Below are 16,099 nucleotides of genomic sequence, written 5' to 3' on the forward strand. Positions count from 1 at the left end.
TGAATTAGTTACATTTTCGCTAGAAGCAGACTGTATCATATATGAGTGACTGACTGTTGCAAACGATACAGAGACACCTCCCTGACAATAACGCCGAGACAGCTTGTTTATTTTTGGACCACAACGCTTATAGTAGACGATATTAAGATCAACCCATGTTATTCTCCATAGAGAAATTACTTCCGTGAACCAGGGGAATCGTCGGGATGAGCGAGTTACGTCAGGACTTCGGTGCTCTATTGTTTTCCCCCAAGTTCCTGTCATGTTTTGTTCTGTTTTGCCAACAGCTTGGATTTCAGGTAAACAGTGATGTATACTGACTTGCAATTGAAATGCAAATGTTCACGATGCTTTTACATAATATAAATGATTATATATTGTATAAATCTCATGGAAATTCTAACAACAGGCATTTATTTATTTTCGTCATTTGTCTCGGGCATAATAATAGCTGTAGCCTACTATTTGAATCCAATTTCCCAGAGGTTTAAATATTCCTATTTTAGCATAATCCTTTTTCTCATTTGTCAAAGTGCGGTCCGTGTGAACTCACATGGTGGTCCCGGCTAGATGATTGAGATCGTACAAATGGAAGCGAAATGGAAGGGTTTTGGGTGCGTTTGGTTCCTGTGGCTTAATGCATTGTAAAAACTGGGGGACCTTGCAGTGAAAGAAGTTTGAGAATCACTGCTACACGCACGCACACACACATAGGCGTGCGCACACATACCTGGGGGTGGTCCGCCATACTTCCTCTGGCCGTTCTCCTGTAACATGCTGTAGCCGGTTTTCTCCATCAGGGCCAGGAGAGCCTCCTCTTTGGTGGCCATCTCCACGGCTCCGCCGTCATCCAAGTAGTCGCCGTCTCCCAAGTAGTCACCAACGCCGTCCATTTCAGCAGCTGACTGGAAAAGAGGACATGACAGACAGTGGGCAGAAGATTTCAATGTTATTATATTATTGTAAAAGCCAAAACTGGCAGTGAAATCAAATCCCCCGGGCTTTCAGGGGTTGACACGAAGGTCTCAGAGGCACTTGCCCATATAGAGAAGGTATAGGTCTAGGTTCTACATGCCCGAAGGTCATGCCCACTTGACTAAAAAGTGAGTAGTGATGGTAAGGTTTTCACTATAAGTGCAGAGTGGTGACAGTCACTTTGAAAAAAATTAAGAAATACAATGATTGCAACTGCTATTGCAAAAAGGTAACATTATTCTTCATAAATAGCCAAATTAAATGATTATAATTTTTTTAGGTCCCAGATATAAATGGCATTAAAGGGGTCAGTAGCCTATGCATGTCAAACTGGGCATCCTTCAAATTAAAATGAGAATCACTGCTAGATCCCTGCCATCATATTCAAGGGCTTTTGGCACTCAGAGTGTACAAATGGAACCAAATCCATTTGGTTCCATTTGTACTCTCAGGCCCCTTTTCCACCGGTTGGTTCCCAATGTTCAGTTCTCCTTCGGTTCAGTTCTTTTTGGTTTTTAGTCCATGAGCCAGAGCTCCAAAATTGGAACGTTAATTATGAATTGAGTAGGCAAAACCATACCTATATTAGATTGTTATCACCATGAACTTGTACTTCCCCAACTGAGTACTTACACGAAGGCAATGATTTATTATATTACAAATTTTACATTTTTAAATATGCAAATGAGGCATTATGTAGGAATATATGCAAAATAATCAAAAATATGAAAAAGGTACTACTGTGGAAGGGTTATCATGTATTAATTTACTTGTATTGATCCTATAAACAATTTAATATAGGGTATAGTTTGCCCACCAATTTTGGAGCTCTGGCTCATGGACTAAAAAACAAAAAGAACTGAACCGGTTCCCATTGGGAACCAACTGGTGGAAAAGGGGTCACAGAGTTAAGTTGACATTGATTTTTATAAATAAAAGTTATAATAAATTGAGGACCCACATATAAATGGCATTACATGGGGGTCAGTAGCTATGCATGTCAAACTGGGCATCCTTCAAATTAAAAGATGAGAATCCCTGCAAATGGGATCTTGCCCTGAAAATGAATTAATTTTACACTTACACAAGAGTTAAAGATCTAGAAGGGTCCATTTGGTTACCAACTCTCCGTCATTTAGCTGGAGACCACCTGGAACCCTCTCAAGGATCTATTCTAAGCTTAATTCATTAATGAAAAAATAAAAAACCCAATTTTTAGCGGGTGCGGACTCGGCCCCCAGCCTGGTACCCTAGTCAAAATATGGCCCTTGAGGAAAATGTATTGGGGAACCCTGCAGTAGGGCAACTGTTCAACCCCTGACTCAATATTAATCCATTCTGACCTGAGATCAGATTCATACGAGGTTTCCGCCGGACACACACTGGTCTGATGAACCCATTCTGACCTGAGATCAGATTCTAAAAATGTCAGTCGTTCTTCGATTAAAAAAAAAATAGCAGACCTACAAGCTCGTATCGCGCCACTCGGTGGCGCGATATGAGCTTGTAGATCTGCTATTTTTAAATAGCTAAAGCATAACATGATGCTGACACCAAAATGGGTGCCCGGTCAGAATGGGTTAAGTCTGCACTTTTTTTGTACCTGTAACTCTGAGTGTACAAATAACCAAATGGACCCTTACAGATCTGTAACTCTGAGAGCGTGCAAATGGAACCAAATCCTAGCAAGCAAAATAATATTTAGTTAGGAACCAAATGGATACCTTACCAATCTGTAACTCTGATTTACTTGAGTAAAGGTACAAAGGTATTGGCATCACATTGTAGAAGGTATGCAGAATGTCCCCATTTCACAAAAATCTAATGTCTAAAATCAAAATGGATACATTAGCAAATCTACAAGCTCACAATGCATCACATTGTGAGCTTGTAGGTCTGCTATTTAATTTTTTTGTAATATAAATCAAAGATCCTCAAAGTAACTAGTAACTAAAAATGTAAAATAATTGTAGTAATAATAATGAACTTTATTTATATAGCACCTTTTTGAACAATGTTCCAAAGTGCGCTTAACAACATAATTAAAACAATCAAGTAATCACAAACATCACAACAATTACAACCAAGAATATAACAACAATATCAGGGGGAATAAAGGTTAAGAAGGCCTAGAGAAATAGTAGAAATGTGTCTTTAGTTTTGTTTAAAAAATTGTGAAGGAACTAGCAGTAGCAACCCTAAGTGGAGTAAAAAGTACAATATTTTGTCTCTGAGATGTAGTGGAGTAGAAGTGAAAGTATAGACAATTGGAAATACTCCAGTAAAGAAAAAATACCTCAATAGTAGGCTACTTGAGTACATGTACTTGATTACTTTACGCCACTGAGTAGGCTACTATAGCTCGTTTTATAAGAAAAATAAAGAAATGGAAAAAAGATAGATTAGCTAAACCAACTAGTCAGGTTAGCTTAGTAGCAGAGCACATGTGACACAGACAGGTAAAATGATCAGTGGGGAATAATGCATTTTAGTTGATTTAGTTCACTTTAAAATGTCTCAAATTAACATTAGCAACGTTTACGTTCGCGGTGAGACCGTCGATAAAAGGCTTTAATCAGTTATGTGTTATTAAATTACTATTTTAAGCGTGCCCGAGAACTTACTGTCAATAAACTTGTCCCTCTCTCTCTCATCAGCAGCAGAGACTGTAAAAAAAAAAGATGCAACCGGGTGACTGACAGACAGACTGGACCAATCAGAGGTCGGGCAGGGCGCGGTGGGCGGGATCATTGTGCTTACGGCTTCGCCGTGCGACGGTGTCGCCCAGCGAACCGAGCAGATCTACAAGCCCACATAAAGTCGCGGAGGTGACGCGCTGTGGCCTTGTAGCTCTGCTACGTTTGCCGCGCGACACCGTCGTAAGACAAATTTTAAAATTTGTAAATTATCGTGGGAAATAAATTAACTACTAGAGAAACGTGCGTACTGCGTGCGTGTGCGACGTGTGTGTGTGTGCTTCGACACATGTGGTTGAGTTTGATTGATTGATTGAAATATTTATTAACAGTTTGCAGAATTTACAGTACATTTCAAGCACAAACTCAATACAAAGACTGTTAACTGTGAGTGGACGACCCAATTAAGCATTACACTTGTTTACAACAGGGTCCACATTGTTCAATTCATCAAAATTGTGTGCAATCAGTACATCATGTGAAAAGTTATAACAATAAAATAAATGTCTTATTTCGGCAGCCCACCTGACCTTAGACGACTTGAGGGGTCAATGAAAGGTGTCAAGGAGTTAGGAAAGGAACCACATTGATAGAGAATCCATTGATTGATTGATTGATTGATTGATTGAAATATTTATTAACAGTTTGTAGAATTTACAGTACATTTTAAGCACAAACTCAATACAAAGACTGTCAACTGTGAGTGGACGACCCAATTAAGCATTACACTTGTTTACAACAGGGTCCACATTGTTCAATTCATCAAAAATCATCCCACATTCCACTGCCAGTCTGCCATGATGTATACAGGCTACACCAACATAGACAGTCATGCAGTTGTGGAAGCAAAAATATACTCTGATATTTATTTTACAATAAGTAAACAAACAATACAAACAATATGAAAATACCCTGTTACAAGTAAAAGGCATGTGTTCAAAATGTTAGTGGAGTACAAAAGTATTGGTATCAAAATACTTAAAGTATAGGCCTACCAAAAGTAAAAGTACTAGAATGTTTGAAAATAGTGCAACGCTCACATGCCGCTAGTTTGGAGATCAGCCAAAATATTCTATGTATAAAATAAAGTGGTTAATGTATGTTTTATAATAATGTATTTCTGCAAAGTAACTACTTTTTCAAATAATTGTAGTGGAGTAAAAGTTAATCTGAGATGTAGATGAAGTAGAAGTAAAGTAAATGGTGCACTTTTATCCATTACATTTACATTCACCCATTCACACACACATTCATACACCGATTGCGGCGGAAGCCATGCAAGGTAACAACCAGCACATCAGGAGCAATTTGGGGTTCAGTGTCTTGCACAAGGACACTTCGACATGTAGACAGAAGGAGCTAGGATTCGAACCGCCGACCCACAGATCATTGGACTACCCATGCTCTACCTCCTGAGCCAGTCGCCCCAGTAGAAGTGAAAGTACTGAGTGAGAATAGTCTAGTATGGTGCTTCCCTGTCTTAAGCACCCATACAATCATCATAAAACAAAGTGCTTTATAGTGAAAAGATTAGTCATACTTTATTTTTGAGTGGTGCAACCACTCCTACAATCAGGAATGTCCGTGGGTATCATGTGGGTATCCGTCATGAGCACGAGTGGTGTGCGCATGAGTGAAATTGGAAAGAGAGAAGTATGTGACATGGCTGCCACCTGCTGGACGCAAATCCAACTACTGGCTGTCTAGGTTCATTGATATCCATAATAAAGCTGAGCAGAGAGAGAGAGAGAGGAGGGGGGGAGAGAGGGGAGTTGCACCACTCGGTTCACACAGGTGTGATTTTTTATTAACATATAGCACACAGTGGAGCAGATGGATGTACAGAGCAACAAACAATGTATTCCAGCTATTTCATTATAGATTAACTTCTCCAAGCTTAGAAAGTAGATAATTGCACGGGTTCCTGGGATCCCACTGTCCATCTATAATGTGCTATAGTTTTACATAACAATGGTTTATAAGCTAGGATAGATAGATAGATCAGAAAGATACAGAAAGAACACAAAAATAGGGGGGGGGGGGGGGGGTGGCCTAAAACCACCTGTGTTTTAAGAAGCCATCCATATGAGGAAAGGCACAATGATGGCGAGCAGGATGGGGCCAGCGGACCACGCTCCATGATACACCACCAAGCACGCCGCCAACATTGCTGCTGCCTTGGCAAGACGACGACTCAGCAGCAACCTCCTCACTGTCTTGCAGAACTAGAGAGAGAGAGAGAGAGAGAGAGAGAGATAGAGAGATATGTCCAAAACTGTTATACTTTTCAGGATTCAAATTAAAACGTGTCGAAATTAGCAGATCGACGGTAAATGGTAAATGTTGCATTTATATAGCGCCTTATCAAAGGCGCTTTACTGTACATAGATTGTGCATTACATTCAACCATTCACAAACCGATGGCAGCGGAAACCACGCAAGGCACCAACCAGCACACCAGGAGCAATTAGGGGTTCAGAGTCTTGCTCAAGGACACTTCTAACTCTGGGGGAGCCCGGGTTCGAGCTGGCAGCCTTTGTGGTTACCAACCATCCAGCCACTCTACCCTTGAGCCACCGCCGCCCCTTTTGTGTGCTGCTAGTATGATCACATGATCAACCAGTGGTCCTTGAGATTGGGTTCCAGGTGGTCCTCAGCTTGATGGAGAGTATCCGAGAGTTGGTAACCAAATGGGCCCTTATTAGATCTTTAACTCTTGAGCGTAAACTGAAACCAAACAGACCCTTACAGGTCTACTTTTGAGTTAAATTATTGTTAAACATATGCTTTACTTAGTTTATAGGAAGTTGACACAATTAGAGAATGTTGATATTTTGATCAACGTTGGCCTTTTATCTCTCATATCTGAGAGGCTAAATCTCATCAAATGGTGGTCTGTGTGCCGAATAAATAAAATAAAGGGATTGTTCAGGGTTGCGTTGCTTGTTCACTTGTTCACTACATGGCCTTACTGCCAGAACCCACCTCACCCCTGCCCATTTTGATAGGCTGGAATGGCTTAGAGTTGACGACAAAGTACAGCAACTTGCAAAGGGCCTAGTCTACAAGATTCGCTACACCACCAAGATACACATGTACCTGTCAAATACTTCCTAAATGTCAAAAAAGTCCACACCCACAACACTAGAGGGAGTTCAACAAACCATGTGCACTCTTTGGAATCTATTATTCATAAAGGACCTTAAGTCTATTAGGAAATGTTGTTCTAACCCCATCACTCTATGTTCAGTCAAAGCCTGGAGGTCTGTGCGTAATATTGAAGGCCGTGCTAAATTGACATCTCCCCTTACTCCGGTGGTGGGCAACCCTGACTTTAGGCCGGGACACTCAGATGCAGGCTTTAGGACCTGGCATGAGAAGGGCATTACCAAACTTGGAGACCTTTTTGATGGCCATACCTTGAGGTCTTTCACACGATTGCAGCAGCATCATGGGTTGCCAAAATCTGACTTCTTCAGGTATTTACAAATTAGACATTTTATTACTGAGGACACTAGTAGTTCCAATAGTTTCGCTTCACAGGTAGAACGAGCCCTCTCTTTGCAATTATCTAAGAAACAAATTTCAATTTATACTCAAGGATATACTCATCTATATCCTCTCAGATTACTAAGCAGTCCTGGGAAAAAGATCTGGACGTCTCTATTCATGATGAGGGCTGGGCAGATATGTGGGCCTATGCGAAACAGATTTCAGTTTGTAACCGAACTAAATCCATCCAGTTCAGAATATTACATCGTATACATATAACTCCTGCTCTCAAGAACAAAATGGATGTCAGTGCGTCCCCATTTTGCTTTAAGTGCAAGACAGAGATTGGTAGTTACGTTCACTGTCTTTGGTCCTGTGTGAAGCTTCAGAACTATTGGTATGACATTGTGTCAGAACTCTGTTATTTTTGGTGTCTCGATCGATTTTACTTGGTCTCCCGGATGTTCATGTCATTGATGTCAAACATAAGAGGTTGTTCAACTTATTAACGTTTGCTGCTAGGAAAAATATTCTTTTGTTTTGGATCAAGGATGTTGCTCCATCAAATAAATCATGGCATAACATTATAATGGACTGTATTCCTTGTGAATACATTACATGCATGTTGCATTCTAAATTGGACACTTTCTACAAAATTCGGGACCCTTATTTGAATCATATTGGAACCACACTGTCTGCCACGATACTTGGGAGGTTTTCCGTGCCAACCTTAGATATCTTATATGCCAGCATTCTTCCCTAGTGGGTGCTCTGCTTTGGGGCGGGGGCTTGTCTGCCCTTTGGGTATGGGGGGGGGGTGGTCGCCCGGGCAGGGGTCTCGATGTGTTGCATCGGGGGCCGCTTCTTGGGGCGGTGGCCCTGCCGCCTGGGGGGGATGGCGGTTTACGCCTTTGAGTGGAGCATGCATGGGTCTGCTCTTGTTGTAATGATTTGGTGCCTATGATAACTGTTGTCTGCCTTTTTAATATATGTATTAATGTACTGTATGGATGTATTCCCTGATTGGGAGTCTAAGTCTATGAAAATTCGAAAGTCACTTGTCATTATGGTTCATTGTCCTTGTCATGTGTTTGTATATTCAATCTTTTTATTTATAATAGTGTTGTGCCTGAGCTGTTTTTCTTTTCTTTTGTTTGTTATTATGTTCTTGATGTGTAATGTCTGTTTGTCTTTAAAAAAAATCAATAAATATACTTTATAAAAAATAAAAAAATAAACATGTGCAACGGAGATTTGGCTCAAACAAGGGATTCAATTAATTTAGCTCCTATATAAAACTAAAATGAGGAACGCCCTACCAACAGCCATTAAGAAATGTGAATCCCTAGACTCCTTTAATACCACTCTCAAAGAGCACAAGTCTGCAATTCTAAACTGGCCCCTGTTGATAAAATAAAAAAAGTCAAAAGCCTTTTTTCCACTTGTTTTACTTGTATAACTGTATATATGATGATTTCCTGTTTTTCATAGAAGTGTATATTTGTACATTTTTAAATGTTCTGATTAATTGAAAATGGAGGACCCTGATGTAAACAATTAAGTATTGCTTTTCCTGGTTTCATTCTCGTAGTAGTTTTTGTAATGACTTGTGCTTTCATTTGAAATGTCCCCGTTCTACATACTGTGAATTAAGAAAAATCAATAAATCAATCAATCAAACTCCTTCACCTTCAGCACTTTGGATACAGGCAGGCTCTGATGTGGAGGTATACGTCAGTACCTAACTCTGACCACGAGGTGGGGTAGTTGTACTGTTGTACTGTCATCCTGCAACAGGTATGTTCAGTAAAGGTCAGCAGTTTTAACCAGGGTTAAAGGGGGGGGGGGGGGGGTCAGGGCGATCCCAGTCAAATTGATAGTTAGGAATCAAATGGAGCCCTTATGTGTCTGTAACTCAGAGAGTGTGCAATCGGAATCAAATGGAGCCCTTATGTGTCTGTAACTCAGAGAGTGTGCAATTGGAATCAAATGGACCCTAATGGGTAAATTTGGTTCCATTTGTACACTGTCAGAGTACTGTGTAGATTGGGGGCCCCGTGTGGGGGGGGGTCTGTAGACTGTGGCCTAACACATATCAAACTGAAATTTAAAAATGTTGAGAATCACTGCTATAGTCGTAAAAAGAAATAAAAATAATAATAAAACAATCTTCTCTGATGGGGGTCCCTGGCATATCTTTTTCAAATGGGGGTCCGTGGGCTAATAATATATGTCAATTTGGGGGTCCTTGACATGAAAAGGTTTGAGAACCACTGCCTTATTAATTAGCCTACTTGGGTTGACTGTAATCCCTCAGAATCCTCTATCGTAAAAATAGGCCCCCTCCTGTTTTCCCCTCACCAAACAGCAGAAAGTATGCCAGAGTATTCCGACTCCGATGCCTGGAATGTCCGTTGACATATCATGCGATAAATGATGGTGGTATGGGAATGGGCACAGACTGGCATATATACTGGTCGATACTGATTACAGTATTTTAGGCAGGTATCGAAACAACTAGGCTATATTGAATGCAAAAATAAATAAATAAATATAGCTGCAAGCAGCGATAAGACGGGACCAATCAATAAGCCCTTTCAGGCTGCTCTACAGCACCACCTTAAGTCACCCAGCGGTATTGCAGCTGTTCGTGCCCCAAACATACATACAGACAGACAGAGTTATGCCTGTTTAAGTGCCTGTTATTGCTGCTTCTTTGCACAAATTTTCACATACAAACTTCTGTTCAACTGGGATTTCAGATAATGGTCCATAGATTGTTGTGCAGAACATTTCACACAAATTTCTCAAAAATCCTGAGGGCGGAGCTTACTGTGTCAGTGACAGATGTGTTCGGCATGAGTCACGGCACATTGTGTACCCAGGATCCATGGCTTTTGGCCAAACGAGGCATGAGTTATGCCTGTTCAAAGTTTTCATTTTTAAATGATTGCTATAGCGCCCCCCCCCCCCCAATCCCCAATTGGAGTAAGACTGGTTTCAGTGCTATTTGGCATGGCCCTCTACCATAATGTAAAGTTTCATAAACATGTAAGAATAAAACTGCACTTTTCATTGGCTCATAAAACCTTAATATTTTGTCTGTATATATAGGTCCAAAGTTCATGTGTAGAAACTTTCGTACATTTTGATCGAAGATCCTGGGAGGAGCATGAAAGTTGTTTGGCATGAGGTAGCCTCGATACCCAGGCTTTCATTTCGTCTGTGCGAAAGATGAAAGCCTGGAAAAAGCCGTGGGCTGAACCAGTCTAAAAGTGGGAGTCAACCCTTCCGCGTAGGCGTCGCTCTAAATGATGTGACGTAGCGCTGCACTAGGGGGGAGAGGAGGGGCCGGGGGTGACGGACAGATCGATGAGATCCAATCAGGGTGCGCGCTTTTCTGAGACGCGACCCTCCCATCTAGGCCAGAAATGTCTCTGCTTAGGTCAGGCTAGGCATGAGGAGACGCATGTATGTGTATCGAAGATTTATCGCTGACAGTGAAACGGTTCATAAGCTAGCTATGCATTTTCAATTGAGTGCTGACCAAGATGTCCCTTTGGGGGCTTGGTCCTTTAAATACATAGCCTACAATATTCATACAATTCATACAATGAATGAATGAATGAATTAACCAATTAATCAATCATCAGAACAACATCAACATTCTCTCACAGTCGTATGCCTTGATCGTATGGCCTTGGATCGTTTTAATCGCGTCACTTTGGGCGCTGTAAACAAAAACAAAAAAAGACAGAACCACAAACAATGTCTCACACACACAATGGAGCCTTTCATTCAGCAACAAGGCAGGATTATGGCTAATTAAAGCAAGGAGTGTGCGTGTGCGTGTGTGTGTGTGTGTGTGTGTGTGTGTGTGTGTGTGTGTGTGTGTGTGTGTGTGTGTGTGTGTGTGTGACGTGTGTGTGTGTGTGTGTGTGTGTGTGTGTGTGTGTGTGTGTGTGCGTGTGCGTGTGAACCTTCTTGACCCCTGGATCATCTGGTGGATTTGTCTACATTCCTCAATAATCCCATGCAAGCCTGATGTTCAAATGTGTTTCTTTGTGTGTCTGATTATGTTTGTGTGCGTGCAGAGGAAGAAAAGTGTGTGTGTGTGTGTGTGTGTGTGTGTGTGTGTGTGTGTGTGTGTGTGTGTGTGTGTGTGTGTGTGTGTGTGTGTGTGTGTGTGTCCAAGAAGGAGGCAAAAAGGCTGGCAACGTATTGTGGTGTCTCCGCTATAATTGGCAGCCGTCATATGGCGGAGACGCGGTTACTTATACCCATAAAGAGTGGCACTCCCCTTTTTTTCTTCTTTCTAATTATTTGTTCAGCCCAAAAAACTTGTGTTTATTACCGAGCTGGCTTTGACCGAGGCTTACAGGTCTTTAAATAAATACTTTATGAAACGTCTATGGGAAAAAAAGAGTTGGAAAGTGTCTTCCGGGGCGCTTGTCGGGGGCGGGACTGCGACCCTCTCTATTGTACCTCGAAAACACCTAACACTCTACTGCACAATATTGCAATATTTGTGTCCTTGTGTGTGTATATGTTGTATATGTTGTATGTGTTGTATGTGTTGTATGTGTGTATATGTTGTTCCCACTTCAATTGTTCTACTAAACAACCGCCACATAGTTCATAGTTCTTAGTGGGGAAGGGACTTCTTGACCTTCATCAGTTATTTATTGCACTTTACTGTGATTGTGTACTATAAACTGTGAATACACTTTTTTATATTATATACCTTCTCTTATTGCAACTTGCACTTCTTTTGTGATACTCTTGTGACTTGTACTTTGCTGCTACTGTGTATTGTCTTTTTTGTATTGTCTGTCTGTTTTAAAAAGCTCTGATGTATGTACTAATGCACTTTTGCCCAAGACAAATTTCCCCTTGTGGGACAATAAAGTATATCTCATCTCATCATCTCATATGAATCTCCTTTGCGTGGACATAAATAAATGGTTCATAAATGTGTACGATATGCTGCCACTATACCTGAAAGGTCTGGAAGCTCATGACGGTGCCGTAGCGACAGTACATGACGTAGTGCTCACAGTTGTACCACAGCAGGCTGTAGGTGATGGCGCCTTGCAGCCTCTCCGCCCGCCGGGCCACCTCGTCCCCCCGCAGCGCCGGACGCTTGCACACCTGTCGACAGTGGTGGAAAAAGTACTCAATTGTTTTACTTAAGTAAAAGTACCAATACTGCAATTTAGAACTACTCCTTTACAAGTAAAAGTACGGAATTGAAAATGTACTTGAGTAAAAGTGCAAAAGTATCGGCATCAAAATGTACTTAAAGTACTAAAAGTAAAAGTACTCATATTGCAGAATGTCCCACTTCACAAGTTCAAAATGTGTACAAAGTCTATTGGGTTGAAGTGGTTAATTTATGTCTTCTAATCAAAATTAAAATCGCCAAAGTAACTAAAGTAACTAAAGTTTTCAAATAATTGTAGTGGAGTAAAAGTACAAATGTTGGCTCTGAGATGTAGCGGAGTAGAAGTAAAAGTACTGGAAATTGGAAATACTCAAGTAAAGCACAAATACCTCAAAATTCTACTTAAGTACAGTACTTAAGTAAAAGTACTTAGTTACTTTCCACCACTGCCTGTCGAATACAGTAGAAGGCCCGTTGGTGGAAACAAGTATACTCAATTGTTTTACCCATTTAAACCTGAGGAGGATTCTAAAACATGTCTTCTAAATCCTAAAGGTTTTCTGGAAAACCTCATGTTTCTATGTCAGTGGTGCTCAAACATTTTCATGTCAATGACCCCCAAAAATATAGGTAATTGGCCGCCGACAATGTCATTTTCACGATTTTCCAAAAATAGCAGACCTACAAGCTCGTATCGCGCCACTCGGTGGCGCGATATGAGCTTGTAGATCTGCTATTTTTCAATAGCTAAAGCATAACATGATGCTGACACCAAAATGGGTGCCCGTTCAGAATGGGTTAAACCTGAGGAGGATTCTAAAACATGTCTTCTAAATCCTAAAGGTTTTCTGGAAAACCTCATGTTTCTATATGTCAGTGGTGCTCAAACATTTTCATGTCAATGACCCCCAAAAATATAGGTAATTGGCCGCCGACCCCCAACTGAAAATATGTTGATCCAGCCAGGGACCCCCGATTGGCGCCACAATGTCATTTTCACGATTTTCCAAAAATAGCAGACCTACAAGCTCGTAGAAGTTCCGCGCTATGAGCTTGTAGATCCACTATTTTCAAATGGCCGAAATGTATATAGGGCTGTGGCCGAAATGTATATAGGGCTGAAGTGGTGTATGTTTTGTAATAATAATCAAAGTAGTAACTAAAGTTGTCAAATAATTGTAGTAGAGTAAAAGTACAATGTTTGCCTCTGAGATGTAGTGGTGTAGAAGTACTTATAGAAGTATTGGGAATGGGAAATACTCCAAGTACAAATACCAAGTACAGTAGTAAATGTACTTCCCAAGTTACTTTCCAGTTTCCACCACTGGTTGCTGTAGGCCCGTGGGAGATCAATATGGGCATGTCAGGAAACTGACCAAAACATCATTTTTCGTCACCGCTAAACCCCTTATCCTAAACTTCATCCTAAACCCCTTATCCTAAACTTCATCCTAAACCCCTTATCCTAAACCTCTTTGCCTTTTGAAAAAAAAAATTGAATAGTTCAGCCAATCTACATTGACATGTTGTGAGCTTGACCATTTTAACTATTCAAAAATATTTAGCAAAATAGTAAAAGGCAAAGAAGTTTAGGGATAAGGGGTTTAGCGGTGACGAAAATTGGACCCTAAATCTCCAGTACCGAATACCTTACACACACACACACGTGCACACACACACACGTGCACACACACACACACACACACACACACACACACACACACACACACACACACACACACACACACACACACACACACACACACACACACACACACACACACACACACAGTTCTTACCTCGTCCATTTTGTTGACGATGATATCTGAACCATAAGCAAAATCTTCTACCGAGTCGACCCTCACACTGGCACACTGAATACACACACAGTATATATTACTGACATGTTACAGTAGATGTATCACAGAGTCCATTCATCTTCACACACACACACACACACACACACACACACACACACACACAGTACCTTGGCCAGTACTCCCAGTACGAGCCTGATGTTGGAAACCATCTGGTTGATACTCCACTGGTCATTAGAGACTGCAGGCAGTATGTCTGGAATGAGATGAGCCACTCTGGAGAGTACAGTATAGTATAGTATAGTATAGTATAGTATAGTATAGTATAGTATAGTATAGTATAGTATAGTATAGTATAGTATAGTATAGTATAGTATAGTACAGTACAGCAGGTGTTCTGCGTGTGGGTGCCTTTATACTCAGCAAAATGAACCACCAAACCACATTGCCAAACATAGCTGAGCTACAAGCTCACAACGCGTCACAACGTGGTGCTTTGTGAGATTGTAGAGCTGCAATCTTTGGTGAATGTTCCCCCCAGAATAGGGTTGCTGGTGTCCAAGTGGTTAAATGTCAACTTGTCAAGTATGAAGTTACTTTCAATTAGTCGTAATGACTACTATTTGCTCAAGTTTTCCTCGTGACACATGCTGCATTTTAGGGGGAAAGATTTACATGTACATACCGTAATATGAAATAAATGTAACGTTCCATAAAGTAATAATAATAATGTCATTCAGGGGTGCCTTGGATGAAAAAGTTATTTACAGGGGTGACCTACACTGTAAATCCCTGGAACATGTGACGCGTTTAAACCTAAACGCCATGTGTGTAATAATAAAATGCCAAATGTTTATTAATGGTCATAAAATACAGTAGAACACGAGTTCACTCAAACACCTCACGAGAACACCTATACTGTTCAAATTCTAAACACCTACTGACGTTGATTGTAAAAACTAAACACGTTTATGTGTTTAAAAAGTGTTACAGGCGATTAAACATGTTCTTCTGTTTATAATCTAAACACTGTGACACGTTTAAAAAGTGTTACAAATATGTGTTTAAAACAGTTTATAACCTAAACGCTTGGGTTTAGTGTGTAGCGGAGAAAACCCCCCCCTTGAAAATCACTGCAGTATGATCCAGTGATCCAGTGATCCAGTGATCCCGTGCAGTTTGCAGTGCAACCCGTGACGTCTCACCTGCCTCCTCCCAGATAGATTCCAAAGTGTATGAAGAGAGTCCTGGGGACCTCCAGCAGATCCCCTCGTTCAAACATCAGGTCATACTTGTTCTTCTTCTTCTTCGCCCTCTCCGTCTCTCCCTCCTCCTCCTCCTCCTCCTCCTCATCATCACGCTCTGTCCCTGATGAACCTCCCTCGCTCTGTGCCTCGTCTTCCTCATGGTGGGCGCTCTGAGCCGAGAGGAAGAAGAGAGCCAGGCAACGGAGAGAGAACATGATGTGGAAGGAAGAAAGGACAGATGGATGGATGGATGGATGGATGGATGGATGGATGGATGGATGGATGGATGGATGGATGGGACAGGAGAAGAAACACAAGCGAATGGGAGTGAAAGTGTTGTTTTTTGTCACCTTTTGTAGCAGGTTTTCTGGTTTAACCCGTTCTGACCTGAGATCAGATTCATACGAGGTTTCCGCCGGACACACACTGGTCTGATGAACCCATTCTGACCTGAGATCAGATTCTAAAAATGTCAGTCGCTCTTCGATTTTTCAAAAATAGCAGACCTACAAGCTCGTATCGCGCCACTCGGTGGCGCGATATGAGCTTGTAGATCTGCTATTTTTCAATAGCTAAAGCATAACATGATGCTGACACCAAAATGGGTGCCCGGTCAGAATGGTTTAATTTGTGGGAGTGGCTGAAAGAAAGGGTGAGAGAGAGAGCATCAGAGAGAGAGCCACCATGTGAACGAGGATTATTAGTCAT

General features: G+C 41.2%; 2 protein-coding genes across 2 annotated transcripts in view; both read right to left on the reverse strand.

The window, feature by feature from the left end:
- rbm46 (RNA binding motif protein 46) overlaps positions 1-1,086 on the reverse strand; it is a gene marked incomplete at both ends in the record, with an annotated part of 74,636 nt that extends 73,550 nt beyond the window's left edge. The window contains 2 exons of the mRNA XM_083788919.1: positions 731-905; positions 1,072-1,086. Of these exons, the coding sequence (XP_083645045.1) occupies positions 731-905; positions 1,072-1,086 (190 nt within the window). The remainder of the gene's footprint in view (positions 1-730; positions 906-1,071) is intronic.
- A 4,654-nt stretch (positions 1,087-5,740) lies between these two features.
- LOC310875632 (lecithin retinol acyltransferase-like) lies at positions 5,741-15,606 on the reverse strand (the record flags this gene model as incomplete). Its single annotated transcript, XM_083788920.1, has 5 exons — positions 5,741-5,896; positions 12,162-12,314; positions 14,127-14,201; positions 14,315-14,420; positions 15,350-15,606. 5 exons carry the CDS (start codon positions 15,604-15,606, stop codon positions 5,741-5,743), a joined length of 747 nt encoding a protein of 248 aa, XP_083645046.1.
- Between the last annotated feature and the right edge of the window lie 493 nt (positions 15,607-16,099).

The sequence above is a fragment of the Protomyctophum parallelum genome (genome assembly GCF_964188405.1).
Source record: "Protomyctophum parallelum genome assembly, chromosome: 18".
NCBI lineage: Eukaryota > Metazoa > Chordata > Actinopteri > Myctophiformes > Myctophidae > Protomyctophum > Protomyctophum parallelum.